General features: G+C 37.9%; 1 protein-coding gene across 4 annotated transcripts in view; it reads right to left on the bottom strand.

Moving 5' to 3' along the window:
- col21a1 (collagen, type XXI, alpha 1) overlaps positions 1-15,627 on the bottom strand; it is a 30,426-nt gene extending 14,799 nt beyond the window's left edge. Inside the window, exons 1-9 of one of the 4 annotated variants that reach the window (XM_028469036.1) lie at positions 15,495-15,584; positions 6,693-6,820; positions 6,008-6,568; positions 5,661-5,826; positions 5,363-5,591; positions 3,419-3,592; positions 2,019-2,096; positions 799-882; positions 15-77 (exon numbers count right to left, since the gene is read on the bottom strand). In XM_028469036.1, coding sequence (XP_028324837.1) covers positions 15-77; positions 799-882; positions 2,019-2,096; positions 3,419-3,592; positions 5,363-5,591; positions 5,661-5,826; positions 6,008-6,568; positions 6,693-6,789 — 1,452 coding nt within the window. In that variant the 5' untranslated portion in view covers positions 6,790-6,820; positions 15,495-15,584. Of the gene's footprint in view, positions 1-14; positions 78-798; positions 883-2,018; positions 2,097-3,418; positions 3,593-5,362; positions 5,592-5,660; positions 5,827-6,007; positions 6,569-6,692; positions 6,821-15,494 lie in introns of all 4 variants that reach the window. The other 3 variants (XM_028469038.1, XM_028469039.1, XM_028469040.1) reach the window with 3 other exon arrangements.
- Positions 15,628-18,281: the final 2,654 nt, after the last annotated feature.

The raw sequence follows: 18,281 nt of genomic DNA, 5'->3' as shown, positions 1-18,281 counted from the left end.
TATGTAGTACTCACAGGCTTACCATCAGCACCAGCAGCTCCAGGCTGGCCGGGCAGACCAGGACTTCCAGGCTCTCCCTGAAAAAATGTATTAACAAAATCTGTTAAAACAGATCTTCATTGGGCAAGCCCAATGAAAAAAAAAAAAAAATACTCTGGCAACAGCATGCCATTTAAAAAGGTTTATTTACGCATGAATTATATAGAAAAGTCGAGCTTATAAAATGTTAAATGTTCCAGCGCAGCAAATGAGGCTGTAACGAACATCTGCCAGCCAGGAATGAGCCTAGCAGCACATCTACGAGTAAGAAGCATATCTATGAGTAAACGTTGTGAAATCGTACCAATAACGATGTAGGCCTACATAGAAACTATTTGAAAAAATGCAGCTCTTATGAAACAATTACTTCTTCTTAAACGTCTCCCACTCTAAGGCCTTTGTCTAAAGGCTGTTTAAAGCGAGGCTGCCTTTACTTATTTGTGACCCTGTGATAAATGAAGTATAAAAAGGAGGTTTTTCTCCTGTTGGTTAAGTTTCCATTCCAGTCTGGTTTATTTTAACGAAACACTTTAGCACAATGGACTCTTACTGTGCTGACTGTTGGAAATCACACAATAACTTTCACACATTTGTGTGTCCATATTGTGTAACTAACACATGTTAAATCTGTTTAAATTGATAGTGAGCAGGTTGAGCGCTCCAGTTTAAACAGAGTACATGCAGTAAAATTAATAATGAATTCAATAATAAACATTGGAAAGGATATTATGTATGAAATAAAATATAAATTCAACTGACCTTTGAGCCCTGATGTCCAGGAGGTCCAGGAGGACAAGCACAGGGTTCTCGAGTGGGTTCGATGTAATCCGGACTATTGGAACACTACAATGAACAAATATGTCCTCACAACATGGCTTTATCCTCCACACAGTGTGTTTAAACAACATGCACATTTGTCTTTAAAATATAAATACAGGTTTCTTTGCAATATTTGTATTAGTTTCATTGAAAACATATTTCTGAGATATAGCCGTTACTTCTGTATATTCTACAGCGGATGTTCTTGATGTTCTAGGTAAGACTTGTGTGCATGCACATCACTGACAGTTTGCTAATATTTTTTCTGAGCAGATGTTTTCTATAAGGGAACCATCAGGATTTACTTTAGTTTGTCTCAATTTCATTCCTCATTCAGTAGAACTAAACCTTACACAGTGAACCCCAAATTGATGTCACATAACAAATTGGGATGCGTTGAGTTCCAATAACTAATAACATTAGTGTGCATAAAGATAAAAATTGTTTACTATCTGTACGCTCTCGTTCGTCGTTTGTGGTAAGTAGATGGCCAATATACTGTAGCTGTTAAAGTGAAATACTAAGGGCAGTTTAAGGGAGTTTTGGGGTAGAGGTGTAAATGGGTTGGACTTGGGAAAAAGTCGTTGCAATTGGCATCATTTTCGGAAATTCTATAAAATAAAAATTCCCTTAAAGTGCACATAAGGAAGGGGCCTAAACTGTGACCTTGACATTAGGAACAGCTACCCACAGTAATTACGTGGTTACACTTTTTTGCAAGTAAAACTAACAATGAACCATTGCTGCACAAACTGTAGAAAGGAAGGGAGTCCATGGGCAGTAAAACGTTTACTGCATATAAATAGCTGTTTAATATATGGCATGCAGTGCGTTTAAAACTGAAGCTAGGTTTAATATTACACATTAACAGACATGAGTTGACATACATTTGCTGAGTGTGCTGATTCTTTAATTACAATATACATAAAGTAAAAAGCTGTGACTTCATATGGTGCCATGCAGTGAAAATGTGTAACGGTTGAAATGAAATAAATGGCTGCACCACTGTTTTGGCCTCTCGTAGAGCGGAACCACACGGGGTACGAAAAGTTGTAAACTTTTTGAAAATTGACAATAATGCTTTGCCAAAGAACTCCCCAAAAACAAACAAACAAACAAACATCATAAAAAAATGACATAATGTAAAGTACTGTACTTACAACTCCAGGTATCTCGCAGGCAGTTTCTCTCGTGTTCTGTTCAGGGTCACAGTATATGCGAAGCTTCTGAATTTCAAACTAAGGAAAAAGCAGAATCTTATTTAGTAGTAGTTTCCTAATGGTTTTTAGTATATAACTGTAATTTGTAGATATTTTCTACCAATTTAAATAAGTTTTGATAGTGCTGTGTGACTAATCATTTCAAATTACCAATCATTTCAAACTGCTTAAAGTATAATGTTCTATTGACTGCTGGAAACATGTTTTTAAATAGCTTTCAAAGGGTATTGGGTTACAATGTGTGAGTAGGAGAGTATATCGAGATTCAAGATTCTATTTCTATTTCTTCTATTTTTGAGATATAAAAAATATATCACCTACAGTATATCGATATATGTAATTTTTATTGCTTATTTTGTATCAAAATACTCGTTTTAGGAGGCACTGCCTTTGCTATTTCTCAGAAAAACATGAAAAACTCAGTGAGATGGATTTCTGAGTACTTCTTAAACCAGACACAAGCCACACCACAGAACTCACTCACATGTGCTGTCCCTTATTGGAAAAAGAGACTAAAGTGGAACATATTGTGCAGCTGTTTGTCTGTGCTGAATTTTGCATTAGAAAATTTAACCAGGAATTGACTTTCTGGTAAGACTTTATTTAAATAAAAATGATTGAGATTTACATCGTATATCACCAATGTGAGAAAAAAAAAAATAATTTTGGTCCATATCACAATACAAACCTTTATCTTTATTTGTTTATCTTTATTTATTTATCTTATTCTTTATTTTTGAGAAAAACCTCACAATGTTTGAAACGTGAAAGAAAACAATTGTAATTGCTGCCATGTTGGAGGTTAAAGGGAATACAAACAAAATAAGAATACTGTGCCAACAAGCAGTCTGCTGTCAAAAAATAAATATGAAATAGAAATCCATGAAATATTATGTTGTTTCTTTTAAAAACAATGCTTGGTTCAGAAATATTTATAGCAATAGCTTTAATTTAGAATGTATTGATGTTGGATTTTTAATATTATCTGTTGTACATATTTACAGCTAGCCTATACCATGCAAACCCGTTCTAATTGTTCACATGTGCATCTTATTTAAAATGGCCAATTGGGTCTTACTTTCATTATAAGAAGTTAGATCATGGTGATAATAAACAACAACACATGTGGTGCATCAGTGTGTTTACTTCTGTATATGAGAAACAGGATCGTGTCCAGCCCTTTAGCAAGAACGTTAAAGCACCTATTTATTACAGGCATTATTCTTTTTAGCGCATATTATGCCAAACGAGACAAATAAAACTGTAAATCATTTTTCGAAGTTTACAGATGTAGTTTTCTCAGTAGTAAACAGTTTTGCCCGCCTGGTTGCTAGACTTACTGGCACTGTTGTTTCCTTGTTCACATATTTGCCAACTTGAGTTTTCCCATTGATGAAAATGCCAACCGGGGGCTCCAGGGACAACGATTCCATTTCCAGGTCGTCGACATACAGAGTGACATCCTCCTCAGTGACCAGCAGCCGCATCTGGTGCCACTTCTCGTCAAACAGCTGCTGTTTGAGGACATAAAAGATAATCGCCAGTTATCCTGCTTTAGTGTTCCATCAAAGCCAAAAGTTTCTATAGAGGTTGACATATTTATTTGGTTTATTTTAGAGCACTTTGTTAAATTATTGAATGTCAGGATGTCGGTTTGAGGAAACATTGTCTGCCAAGAAACATTTGCATTGTGTTGACCGACACGACGCTAATCACAGCTGGGTTCGTGTTCTGTTTGCATTTTTAGCTTTGAGACTGTATGGCAACAAAGGATGTTAGAGCATTCACATGTTACGCTTTCAAAATAAGAGCCCTAAATTTTAAAATGTTTAAGATACCGCAACACAATTATGACGTTCCCTATCATAGAGAAAGGAATCTTGTTTGTATGTTTGTTTCTTGGTTATTGGCGTGTCGCAACTACCTTGAATAGGTGCATATTGCCACCTACTGTACTGGAGTGTGGAAGAAAGGTATTAGAACTATTACTCTTTAAAACGAAAGTTGGTGGACACCATTTTTTGCATATTTTAAGAGAAAAAAGGGAAAACGAGTGAAAGGTTCCTTCACACTGGATACAATGTTAAATGATTAGATATAAAATAGATATAAATAGATATCATGTGGTTGTGTACAACTAGGTTTTAATTGGAATTATTTTGAAGCTAGACCAGTTCTAAGTTGGAAAAATGCCAAATTGTTTCACTCATTCTAAAATTGGACCTTACACTGCTGTCTCTGCTTTTTTAAAAGCATTAAGGTGTGTTTACACCGAAAGGGTCTTCATCGACTCTGGCGACTAGATTATGTTCAATATCAATGTAAATGACACAACGTCAAGCAATCTCAACTTCAAGCAACGTGACCCGCGCGATTCCAGCGACTCAATCGAGCGATCAGAGTCACTGTGAAGGTGCGTTTACACAGAACGCGACTGAAGCAACTAGATTACATTCAAAATTAATGTAAATGACGCGACCGCAAGCGACCTCCTTTCAAGTGACACGACGCACAATTCCGAGTGGGGACAAAGACAAAAATTTTAACTTTTCAAGTGACTTCAAGCAAAAATTCCCCCGGGCATCACTGTCTGTAAAGCCGAGGCAGCAGCCCCTCCCTCCCGCTACAGTGAGACGGCTGCAGCGGGAGCGCTGTACACTTCCTCAATGTACTGGGGCAAAATTAAAGCGGGCAGCTTCTTGAATAAGCCCTAATTCTGGGTGAACTCATCATTTGGTAACTCCGTAAGTTGATCATTTAAACCTTATCAGTGGTGCTGTCTGTGATAAGTGCTGTAAACGTACGGCCGGAGAAGAAGTGATCAGCCCTCTCGATGCAACAGCCATGTCTCTCTCCTGTCACCGGCTCTGCAGACACACACACACATCGTTCCCCAGTCGTCACACTGCTGGAGCAATGAAATGATGGAGTGACCAAAAAGCGCAACTGTGTTCAAGGGACTCATCACCGGCGATTGAAGTGACTGCAGTCAGTACAGTCGCGTTTGGTGTGAACGCACCTTAAGTCACTCAAAGAGGAAAACTTTTCAAGCCACTGAGAGTGACGCTGTGTCGCGACATTCAATCAGCAATGAGTTTCTCCCCACGTCACTTCCCCGGTCGTCATGTTACTGGGGTAGATGAAGCGATGAAGTAAGCAAAAAGCACGGCTATGTTCAAGCGACTCATCACAGGCGATTTAAGCAACTATAGTCGCTGAAGTCGTGTTTGGTGTGAATGCATCTTTTGTGTAATCATCTTTGCAATACACAATAGTGTACTCACTTTTGCCGTCTGTTGGGAAAATGTAACTGTTTGAGTTCCACTTGGTCCCCCACTGGTTGTGGTAAACATGACAGTACGATCCACACCATTCAGAGTCACCGCCATCTGAGGCCTCCCATCCCGTGTCTGGATTCTCCACAAATCCCACTCCTCTATCACCACCGATCCTTTATACCTCAGAGTGGCCACGAAAACATACGATGGAGGCAGACCATCAGGAAAGAGGGTCCTGATAACAACCCAAACAAACAATTTAGGATTTGCTAGTAATTTAGATCAAAGTATTTATTGTTATTACCGAGTGGCTGTACTCAAGTCAACACGAGAGGTCACTTCATAAGCCTTGGTACCGTAAAATGTCCCTTGGGTCTTTCTTGCTTTTTTAGCCAAATTTAAATGTAGGAGAATATCAAAGCCTTTCTCATCACGGGAGTCAATAGGAATTTTTGCCGGACAAACAGTCTCTGTAGCACAAACACGAACATGAAATCAGCTCAAACACGTTCATATTATCATAGAACAAAGAAGAAGAGGAAAGAAAGAACGTAGAAAATGGTTTGTTATATAATGTGATGTAAATACTTCAAGCAATATAGGACCTTAGTTGACCGTAAGCACATTTCCAACCCCTACGATATTGCTCACCTTCACACAACTTTTGTCGTATAACCTGTATGATCCTGGAAATACCTTTATAGTCCTCAACAGAGAAAACATAGGTTGATGAAGGTTTGTTTGCAATGTTACTCAGCTCAGCCTTTTCTGTCTCCGGACCAACACCAATCGCAAACATGATGACTCCTTTTTTCCTTGCCACCTCAGCTGCCTTCAGAACTTCATCTTGAGACTTCCCATCAGTGAGGACAACAGCAATCCTAGAAACACCTGATGGTCCGCGCTCGGAAAGGCCAAACAGTTTCTCAGTGGCAAACTGAATGGCTGTGCCTGTCCTTGTGTTTCCTCCCATGTACTGAATGGACTCCATTGCTTTGATGAGGGGTTTGTTGGATGTGTACTTTCCGAGGGGAATCTCTAAAATGGGGTCATCACTGTACTGGACCACCCCCACTTGAGTGAACTTGTGTCCGATGTTGAAGCTTGTTGTTATGTTGACCAGCCATCGTTTTACTATTTCAAAATTGACATCTTCAACACTCCAGGAACCATCTAGAATAAAAACCAGATCACACGGTGCAGTCCTGCAACCTGTAGGAGAAAAAAAGAATAAGGAGAATAACTTTGAAATGATATTAACTATCATAACAGGTTTAACCGTTTGTAACACGAGCAAAAACAGAGTGTAAGAAAATGAAGACAGAAGCATTCTTACTTCTTATGTCTTCATCTTGAGCTGCACAAAACAAATGGAGAAGCATGAAGCATAGGCATCTTAAAACGCAATGCATGGATGTTGCTTTGTAACCCATTATGCAGCAGCATCAAGTTCCAAATGTGCACCTACAGAGAAAGGGAAAACATGCTTTGTATTGCACAGGAATGGAAAAGAACAATGGAAGCATTTGTGACAATGGGTTGTGTTTCTCTTGCCTTGACTGACACACATTAAATACATTATTTATTGAAGTTATTACAATGTAATGACGCCAAAGAGCTTGAACTGCAATGTATTTTAAGAACAGTAAATGCTTAGTGCTTGAAGCAGTCAAGGCCCCTGTATGTTTAAGTTAAAGCTTCTACCTACAATAATTTTTCATGAAGTATGCCTCGATCTATGAATTCATATAATTTACCACCCCCCCCCCCCCCCCCCCCCCAAAAGGTTGAAAATGCTGCTCAAAAGTTTGTTTTGGTCTGACTCTCCACTGTAAACATTCTTTTCTTGACAACTTGGGAAGAGTTTCACCCATTGCATTGTGGGATGTGTAGTCCCTTAAAGAGGTGCACAGAAGTGGTTTTACTTCAATCTTGCTGTGATTTCTTGTGTTTCTTCACCAGATAAGGAGGACAGGGATTTGTTGACGTCATTTTTGTTGTAGTTTGTTCCTGGTATTCCCCGTGATATCAGAATGAAGTAAAAACACATCTGAATCCCACAATGCAATGTGCAAAAATGTCAAGTGTTTACGAATGAGATGAAAACAAACTTTCAAGCAGCAATTTCAACCTTTCACATATTTTTTTTTTTTTTTTTTTGAGCAAATGGTCTTCAATTTATTGTGGCCTATAGATTTACAGTATCTGAATAAAAAAAAAAGGTCATGTCCAGAAGCTTTAATGGGCTATATGCACAGTGAGACGTGACATATTTCTGGTTGAAAATAAGACCGATGAAGTACTTCCTGTTACCGCTTTTGGACAGTCAAAACAGTGGAGAAGTGAGCCGTCAAGCTTTTGAAACGTGTTTTTCACAGTTTTGTTTTATTGTGTCTGTTTGTGTGTTTGTGTGTCTACACAATGACATCCAAAAGGAGGAAGTTCACCTTCCAAACAAGAGGAGATCAAGATACACATCAAGACACCACCGTTACGTTCCTAAGTGTACAGCTTCAGCTTGATATAGTTCTGCTTTGAGTTTTTTTACGATCCCAGAAGAGGATAAGCTGCAAAAAAAAATCATCAACATCCGGGAGATAAACCCTAACTCTGACATGAAGGAGCGATCAGATGCACAAGGGCATCGGCAGAGCTGTCCCCTTTCTTTTTGAATGGAATAATTACTCCCTTCCTGCACCTCGTCCTGGTGTTTGGGAGCAAAGAGAGCGACTCGACTTTCCCACTTAGGACCCCGAGGAGGAAATGGATGTACCATGTCCTGACCACGACTACTGCTCGTCTGCTGAGCCAGGTGCATTGGACTTAGCCCTTAGTGTTATAGTGGAGACGGATGGAGGAGATGGCTATCAGCAACAAGTTTGGCTTTGAACGGTTTGCAATTTCAGATGAGGACATTAGGTTTTATACAAGGTAAGAAATGCTATCAAAACACATCTGTAACTATTAAAGGGCCCATGTTACACTAAATCAACTTTTCTGTGCTTTAAACATCATAAAAGTGCTATTTGGGCTTCATACACATGCCCAAAGTAATAATAATAATAATAATGCATCCGTTTTATATAGCGCTTTTTTGGACACTCAAAGTCACTGTACAGAATTAAGGGATTATTCTTTCACTCCACACTTAGTGGTGGTAAGCTACTGTTGTAGCCACAGCTGCCCTGGGGCAGACTGACGGAAGCGAGGCTGCGGCCCCTCTGACCACCACCAACACTCACTCACACACTACATTCATACTAGCCAATATGGTCTCCCATCCACCTACTAACCAGGCCCAGACCTGCTTAGCTTCCGAGATCTATCGGGATCGGGCAATGACAGGCCGGTTCGGCCACAGTGTTTTTTTCATTGATTCCCTCAATCGTTAGTTAGAGGGTGATTTGCTCCTTTCTTACTGCAGGGTGAGCCTAAAACACCTCGCTCCAATTTTATGACGTGTTCCCACTTTGATGACGAATTTGACGCGGCACTGAGCTGGAGAAGCCGCGCCTCCAGGAAGCTCTCTGCTGATTGACATGTAAACAGAGCATTTCAGCATTCTTTGCGCAGTGCTATGTATGTATTTTTTATGTATGTACCTGTCTCATGTTTATAAAGCAGCATGAACTAGGCTACGGAGTGGGTGGGAGGAGGGCGGGCCGTCCTCTGGCCTACGTCAGTAGGTCACAAGTCAGCCCGTTTGTGTAGAGTTGCTCAGAAAGTGACTTTTACTATGTTTTTGGGCTTCTTAGAACAAATGGAGATCGGTGAAAAATAGCATGACATGGGACCTTTAAAGTAGCATTAGCGCCTAGCTAAACATAAAACAAGAGGAGCAATAAATCTGAATAAATGGGAAAAACTGTTTGTCAGTGAAAGGCCAGTAGCTTATGCAAATGTATAAGATGCTCTCTGCTATTTACTGCTGTTGTTGAGTTGCGTAAGATTAATATGAAAATTATAGTCATTTGTCATAATACAGTAGGTTTAGGAACCGGAGGTTCTTTCTCGGTCTTCACTCAAACGTTGAAGTGAAGCTTGCATATAGCCCATTGGTTTAAAAATAAACCCTAAAAAACCAACATATGAGGGTTTTTTGTTGAGTGGCGTAAACCCTAAATATGTTCATAGTGAACATTAAAAAAAAAAGTTCTAGGATTAACTTCACACGTGTGTATCTTGTGGTCTGTCTCTTTAACCCTGTGATGGATTGTAAAGCAGTCAAGGCTCTGCACCTTTGACCTGCACTGGCTGAGATACGCTTCAAGTCCCCCTGACCCTGGTCTGGGTGAAGCAGGTGTAGAAGATGAATGGATGTATGAACGACAGATGAGATAGCAACTGTGTTGGCAAGCATGGTGGTTTTTAGAGCACCTTAGGATGATATAATAATACGTTTGTGTCCGTTTATCACATCCTGATTCACTGTAATTACTCAAACTCATTTAAAAACATGATATGATTTCTCCTGTTGCATCTGATACAAGTTCATCTTAAGTGCAGCTCTGTCACATTCTCATCTCAGATTGTATAAACTCTCACCTGACATTCCTGTTTATATGCGGACAAAAGACGCAGATAATTTGTTTGCTTTGTCATTTTTATGGAATGTTTTTTTTGAACGTTTCAAATGGAGAGTATGTTTTTTTTTCCTCTGTGTGCTTCAATTACGCAATAATTACAGTCACGTCAAGACAAATCAGCTCCTTTTAGTGATTGAAGGCAGAACAGGAAGGAAACTTTGCTAAAATTCATAAAGCAGTAAGGATCTGTTTATCTTATTTATTCTAAGACTTGATATTTGTGTTTTTGTACTATCTTTTAAATTGTTAAAAATAATACTTCAAATAGGACAATCTCGGAGGGCGTAATAATTTAGGAATTAATTAATTAAAAAATCTTAATTTATTTTTTATTTTTTTGGCTCAAAAGACATACAGTAAAGGACGCACTGTGGGGTAGTGGTGAGCACATCGGCCTCACAGCAAGAAATTCCTGGGTTCAAACCCTGGGGTGGACACTGGGTGCGTTCTGTTACGAGTTTGCATGTTCTCACTCTGACTTTCTCCCAAATTCTAAAACGTGATTTTTAGGTTGATTTGAGTCTTTAGATGGCCTGTAGGAGTGAGTGTGAGTAGATGTCTGTGTTGGACTGGCGCCCTGTACTGGGTGTACCAACGCCCAATGAGAGCTGGAGATAGGCACCAGCAAACCCCCTGTGACCCTGAAAAAAGGAGCAAGCGGGTCAGAAAGTGGATGAATGGACACATAGGAAACATACTTATTTATAATTTCTCATGGATATAATCACTATCACTACATGCTTCACAATAAAACCCATTAATATTATTTAACATGAAATACTCTGTTTCAAGGGTTACCAGAGAAAAGCGAATAATCAAAGTGCCGCAGTCTCCACGGCGATGGTGAGCACTTCTTTGAATGCAAAAGGGCTAAATGTAAACTCTGACCTGATGACCCATGAGCACAAGAAGAAGAACGAGGTTTTCAACAGGTCAGAAATATACTGAGCCGCGTGTGAAGGGCCATAAAAGTTCAACCAAAAATTCTAAAACAAGAACATGAATTGGATCTAGTGTATTCTTACTACCAGGGACCCCATTAAATATACCCTCCAAAAATGAGCTTTAAATGTGATAAAAGTATTTTAATAATACATGTAAGATGATTTTGTATCCTAAACAACATACCCAGAGGTGTAAAGAGCACTGATATATTCGACTCAAGTAGAAGTACTGATACTTGATTGAAATTGTACTCAAGTACAAGTAAGTCATACATAAAATACTTAAGTACAAGTAAAAAGTAGCTCAAGGAAATAGTACTCAAAGTAAAAGTAACTAGTTACTTTCACCCCCCCCATGTTTATATTTGGTAATAAATATTACCACATTTCCCTTCCACAAAGGCATCTGCATAAAATAAAATTATTTTTGAAATAAAATAATCAATGCAAAATAATAATAAAAAAAATTCACCATTCAGTGCTGTTTTGGTGCTGTACATTACGTGTAATCTGATTGGTCGGCTATGATGTCATGCATTTGGTTGTTGTCTGATTTTTCGTAGTTTCACAATGTCCGTCGGTCATTTAAAAACCAAAAAAAAAATCATTTACTCAGTAACGGAAGGTTGTAGGAATGTAACAAATTACTTTACTTCTTTTAAAACGTACTTAAGTACTAGTAAAATAACTGAACTGGAAATATAAAAAGTACAAGTACCTATAAAAGCAATTCTATTACAGTAACGTGAGTACTTGTAATCTATTACGTTCACCTCTGAACATAGCTGAGTTACAGGCAGTTGAGCATTTTAAAATGTAAAACATAATAAGTTATTAGTTCACCTTAGGAACCAGGAAAAATATGGCCACAAACTAACCCTAATAATCAGTGCTGACAACATGTGATCCCTGGACATTTATCACACAGCTGTACTCACTGACACACACACTTTACTCAAATAGTCTCTATTCCATAGTACAGAACTTTTTCCTTGTTAAGCCTCATCTACCACATCTTCACATAAAACTGACAGCCTCAATAAATAAACCCTTGTGACCACAGCAACCATAATGTTTCCTGTGGGATTATCAGATGTTTCCTCAAATTTACCAATTTTAGCCAAAAATTATTGGCCCTAAACACTAAAACTTCCCCTTCAGATATTTGTCCTTCTTGGTGCATCCCAGCACAGGTGATGTAACTCTCACCAATGGTTGACGCGTGCTGCTAAAGCGATTATATACAGTTGCCAGCAGGTGTGCAGCTTATTTCGCACCCTGAGAAACACTTTGTAGAATGTTTGCATGTCTGAACACAGTAGGCTGACTAAACACTGTTAAACAATTTGTATGATTAATTGTTTTCAGTGAATTGTTCACAGTGTATTGTAACATCACGGTTGGTGTCGTAGCTAATATGTGTGTTTTTGATTGGGTGTCACCAGCTTTGCTCCCTCGACAGGTTCGGATAGTTTGCAGCTGCTGGCGGATTAGGAATCACTTGGTATCAATAATTAATTAGCTCATTTCATTTTGAACTTATTTTGGCCTCACACGTCTTTCAACATCCATTTTCTCTTCCTTTTCAGCAGCGGCATCGCTCGTGATGATGTTTTGCCCTGCAGCCACATTTATATACCAATACCATAAAGTCACGCCTTTATGATTTTGCTGTACCAAAACAAAAACAAAACGGTAACACTTTAGTTTAGGGAACACCTATTAACCATATGTTAGTGGCTTATTAGCATGGAAATTATGAACATATTCACTCTTAATTAGTCATTATTAAGTACTTATTAATGCCTTATTCTGCATGGCCTTATTATACAACCAGTAAGACATTAACTAAGAGTTTTCCCTCAATAACCTCTGAATTATTACTTATTAGTAAGTAAGCAAGAAAGTTGTTATATAATGAATTACGATCTCAATATGTTAGGGTTAGGGTTAACATTAACCCTAACCCTAACCCTAACCCTAACCCTAATCCTAACCCTAATCCTAAACCTAACCTTAATCCTGTTTGGACTGCGAGGCTGCCATTAAGTGTATAATAAGGCATTAATAAGAATAAGGCATTAATAAGTACTTAATGATAAGTAAGAACCAATATGTTATTAAAGCTAATAAGCAACTAATTAATGATTAATAGGTGTTCCCTAAACTAATGTATGACCAAAAAAAACAAACATAGATACCCCCATATCTGCACTGTGTAACTGCAACAAAAATTAATTTATCCATCCATTTTTAGTCCCACTTATCCTTGTTTTCAGGACCGAGGGGGTGGTTATTTGTTTATTTATTTATGTATTGATTTATTTATTGGTTTGTTTGTTTGTTTATTTATACCAATACAATGAAGTCACGCTGTTGTGATTTTGCAGTGCCAAACCCCCTCATGGCTGCCCCCGCTTTGCAATTACACAACATCTGCACTGTGTAACTGCAACAAATATGTATTTTTTTTTTTTTTACTTATTCATTCATTTATTCATTCATTCATTCATTCATTCATTCATTCATTCATTCATTCATTCATTCATTCATTCATTCAGTTATTTATTTATTTATATTGGTTTTTTTTGGTTTTTTTTCTTAGTTTGTTTAAAAAATAGTGTTCTCAAGGCAAGGGCAACACATGACAAACATTGATTATGGCAGAAGAATGATGTGTTAAACACACACACACACACACAAAAAAAATTACTCACCAACAAGTGAGGACTAATAATGATGCATGTGCTTTATTTAGAGCTACATGCATCATTATCATTGGCGTATTGTTCATGCTCATGGAATCAGCAATGATAGAAAAACAATGGTACAGCAAATGAGAAGACACATGTCGATAAGATGAGCAAGGGCAAGAAAGCGCTTCAATCTGTTCTTTGTGCGTCTATTTATATAAAAAAAAGGACATTCTTGATTATATTCAACACATCAAAAGAAAAGCAGTGGAAAAAGAGACTATTGACGTGGGGATAGGGAAGAAGTTATAAATGAGGAACAGATTCTGACTAAATTCAAAGAACGATGCTTTGTGGAAGAAATTCACCATGAAGGAATTGACCATGCACTTTTTTTTCTTTTTTTTTTTCTAGCTGTTTCCAATTGTAACATATGAAAAACAACAAAAAATAGTGGCCGGGGTGTGACCTTTAGCATCCAAAATGCTTTTTTCTCCTGTGTGGCCATAAAGGGCAAAGTAGGGGTCACACTCTTTAACACGACTACATTTTTCCAGCATGTTCCACAGTGTGGAAGTAGCACAGTTAACGGTGGTGTTCAGTTGCGTCAGTTGTACAAATCTGTTTTTGTAAGAACGTTATTGGATCTCTTCCTTTGTAATCACCCCACCTGCATGACTTTCCTCTGAACTGAAGTCCATTTTCCTAAACTCAGTATCTCTACACCTACTCCAACCACATGGTATTCATTTTCACCAAACAGACAGTAAAACTCCCGTTCCAAACACAAGAAGGCATGAAAAGGAATATTATATTACCACTCACCAAGCACATGTACAGTATTTAAAAATGCATGTTATATTAAAAGCAAAAGGGAAGAAAAACGGTTAAAGCTTTAAAAGTCAAACGATTTGATTATAAAAGGAAAAATGCCTGATATCAATGTTTGAAAATGTTTTGCGATATTGAATGCAGGCTGCCTTCGGTTGCACAATGCTCCAAGAATAGACGCTGAATTCTTTTCAGTTTCTACTTAAAATGCTCCTAGACACTAGCTAAAAAAATGACTATTAGTATAGTATTATAGTGGTTAAGAAATCTGCAAAACTAAGTCAACATCATAAAGATCTTCATATTAAATCAACAAAAACAGATAGATATTTAGCTTTTTATCAGTACGTTATACTATCCTGCATTATAACACAGAGTGTAATGATTAATTTTATAGGTGTAAATCTGCTGGTAAGCTTGAGCAGTGGTGCTAAGATTCATAAAATGTACTGTGACCAAATTCTTTTTGCAACAATGGAATGCCCAAGCCGTGCCAGCTGTTATTTTAAGCAATACATTTTACAAATCCGAACCGTTAAATAACGCCTTATAAATCCCTAGATAACACTTTTATTTCCCCTTGGATGGAAATAACTGAACACAGTTCACTGTTTTTTTTTTTTTAACTAAATACTGTTTCTGTCTGTTTGTTTTTTAAGAAGACGACAACCCTCTACAGCACTTTACTATCCACTGCAGAGCACTTGTAAAGTCTGTTTTACAAGAAGCAAAACATCCAGAGGGAACTGTGAGTTAATTCCTTTCATTCTTTGCATGATGTTAACATAAACAAGGGACTAGTACGTTTGTAATGCCTTCAATATGCAAGTGCATCAAAGAGTCAAAGATGGATTGACTAAAATGAGCTGAACAATGATTAGAACAGCAGCAGTTGCATATAACACAATAGGTGTGACTGTAGGTAATGTTAAATTGATTCATAATCAGTGATGAATAAAGATATCGATATTTTTGTATTTTTCACATTTACATATTTAGATTGTTGTTAAAAAAAAAAAAAAAATGAAAAAAATATCACAGCAAATTGTTTTGCAAATGTCATAAAAGATAAGCCAAAAGTTACCAGTAAGCGTCGTCGGCTTGGTGTGTATTCCCATTAATCCTCTCATTGAGAGACAGCAGACAACGCTGTTCACCACAAGCTGGATTTTACATAAAGTGGAGTTGGGAAGAGGTGCACATGTTTCTCAGTTGAATGAAAGCCTGCCTTTTCCAGCAATCCACCCCCCATCCACCCCCCCCCCCGCCCTCACCCTTTTAGACATTCACTGGCCCGCAGCCACGCTCAATTACCATGGGTGGAAAAGAGAAGCAGATAAGGAAAGCATGAAATAGTGAAACAGAAAGCCAACCCCGGACACCCCAGAAGATAAATAGCAATAATAAGTACAAGCTCATTCCAAGTGTTAGAGGTCTGGATGGTGAACAAGCTGCTGAGGACATTCAATGGAAAACATGAGGTTCTGGATGCAGAAAAAAAAAAAAAGCCCTTTTCAGACTGAGATACATGCACGGTTTAATGAGATAATGACATTGCACTATGTCTGCTTAAATTCCTCCACTGTTGATAAGATTCTCCAACACAGCAACGGTCAAGGTGAGAATCTCTCCTGGTGGAGCTGTGGCTGCACATGCAGCAGCTGGAAGCCATTAGAATTGCAAAGCTGAGTCTGCTATCTGCACAACAGCCAGAATTCATTTTGATCCACTCTTAACATGTTTTATCACGTTTGGACACGGGGGCCAGTCTGCTCAGCATCCAACAACATTCACTGTCTTTAAACTCAGGCTGAAGATGAAAATGATAAATAGGAAGAGTATTTAACACTCTAACTTCTTTTATAGAGTGTGAAATTACTGACATGCTGGTTTGGTTTAAAAGATCTCAACAAGTAGCGGTCGCTAAGCTGCTGGGAAAAAAAAGGCTGGACCAAAATGAATTTACATGATATTTACTTCATAATGATTCCCATAGTTAATGTATTTTAATCCTATTAAAACAGATATAGAAAATCTGAGAGGATTGGGTAGTTTATATGTTACTGTTCAGGCTCATATTATCCGTTAGGGAAATAATGTGGTTCAATTTGAAATGCAATGGAAATAAATACAGCTGCTGTACATAACCGGACACAAAACTAATAACACAAAAGACGTTCATACACTATTTATTTAAAAAATAAAAGAGTTTTTTTGTGAACTTATAAAGGAGCCGAAACTTATTTTAAGAAATTAGTAAATTAGTAAAGAAGTATTATGTTTTTGAAAATGAAAACCCAACATAACATTAAGCCATTGCAGATTAAATACATGAAATGAATCACAATGGGTACTGTAAGTTTACATTATTCAGGCATTGGACTGATTACACAATTCTGTGATCAGAGCACATAGAAGTGTTACTTATGGACCAATTACGTATAAGTTTAAAGATTCCAGAGTGTCAGTACACATCTTACTTTAGTTAAAGCCACACCGTGGACTTTTTGACCTAAAAAGTTGATCCATATGAGTTATTTTAAATGATTCCTCAGGCCAATATACAGCGCTTGACGGTATCAATGCTGCGAGCAGGGCTTCCCTCTTGAAATAACGACTATGTACATTTGGAGGAGACGGACCGTCTTTCACCAGGTCATGTGCCCTGAAAAATGCCTGGAGAACGTTTCACTTTACGGCAGTCAGGTTACCACAGGCTTAGATATATACTGCATATAGTTCCCATGTGACGTCAAAACAAACGGGCATTTCCTGACCTGCCGCCATCACTGTGGGCAGCTGAAACGAGTTAGTCTCTGTTTACAGCCAAAAGAGAACAATATGGTAGTTTCATGTTGGGTTAATGGTGCACTAATCGCCACGATAGTTGAGGGATTCTTTAGGAGAAGTTACAGGTCAGCGACTGTCTGCATACATCAAAAGACAAAGGAGGTTGGCCCGACTGACTTTGTTGATTTTTGCGACAGTGCTGCGGCGCTTGTGGCTACTTGGGGCGCTTGCATGAAAGTTACAGGTCTAGGGCCCCTACAGTCTAATAAGACTATACTTTTTGGTAGCGTTCATTTTGTTGAGTAAAAATTTCCATCATGGTTTTAATCAATTGCATTTTTTGAAGTGACAACAACGAGATTGTGACTAACATTTTTCTTTTCTTTTTTTTTTAATACATGGGAACAAACACTGTTCTCAGTTTCTTTTTTGGAAGATCGACATCCAATCAGAACTACTTTTGTTGCATGGAAGGCGGGACAAGCCGGTAAGTGATCCAACAGGAAGTAAGCTGATTGTGTTCGCTTGTGTATTTATACCACTATATCTGCAAAATGTCTTTTACGTTGACTATAACTGAAATAGTCCTGATGACTACATTTGGATTAAAACTAAATGGCAGTTTAGCCAAAAGACTATGACTAAAACTAAATCCAAATTTGCTGTTAAAATGAACACTGTTCTTTGGTACTTGGTCATGAATAAAGATTTTTTTAAATTATCACAAGCATAATTTTAAGCTGTGAGAACATGCAAACTCTCTATAGATGGATCAGGGGAGATTGAACCCACTAACTTCTTATTACGCACATCTGCACCCACCTTGTTTTATAGAATTTTGGGTAATTTATTTTTTATAAATAAACACTTATGACTCTTAACTCCTGTTGTTGTTTTTCTCGAACACAAAATGTGTTGTAAATGTAAACCCAGCATGTGTTTTCCACTGTTACCTCTCCAAACACTCTGCAGATCAAGCATTTTAAGAATAGGAATTAAAAAAAAAACTGATTAAATAACCCTGTTGAGACCTAAAAAGCCCATGTCACATCCTAAAAATGTTGTTTACTGCAGAAATCAG

This window comes from Gouania willdenowi, chromosome 15 (genome assembly GCF_900634775.1).
Source record: "Gouania willdenowi chromosome 15, fGouWil2.1, whole genome shotgun sequence".
NCBI classification, from domain to species: Eukaryota; Metazoa; Chordata; class Actinopteri; order Blenniiformes; family Gobiesocidae; genus Gouania; species Gouania willdenowi.
The sequence above is the reverse complement of the archived record's forward strand: the minus strand, read 5'-3'. Positions and strand labels throughout refer to the sequence as shown.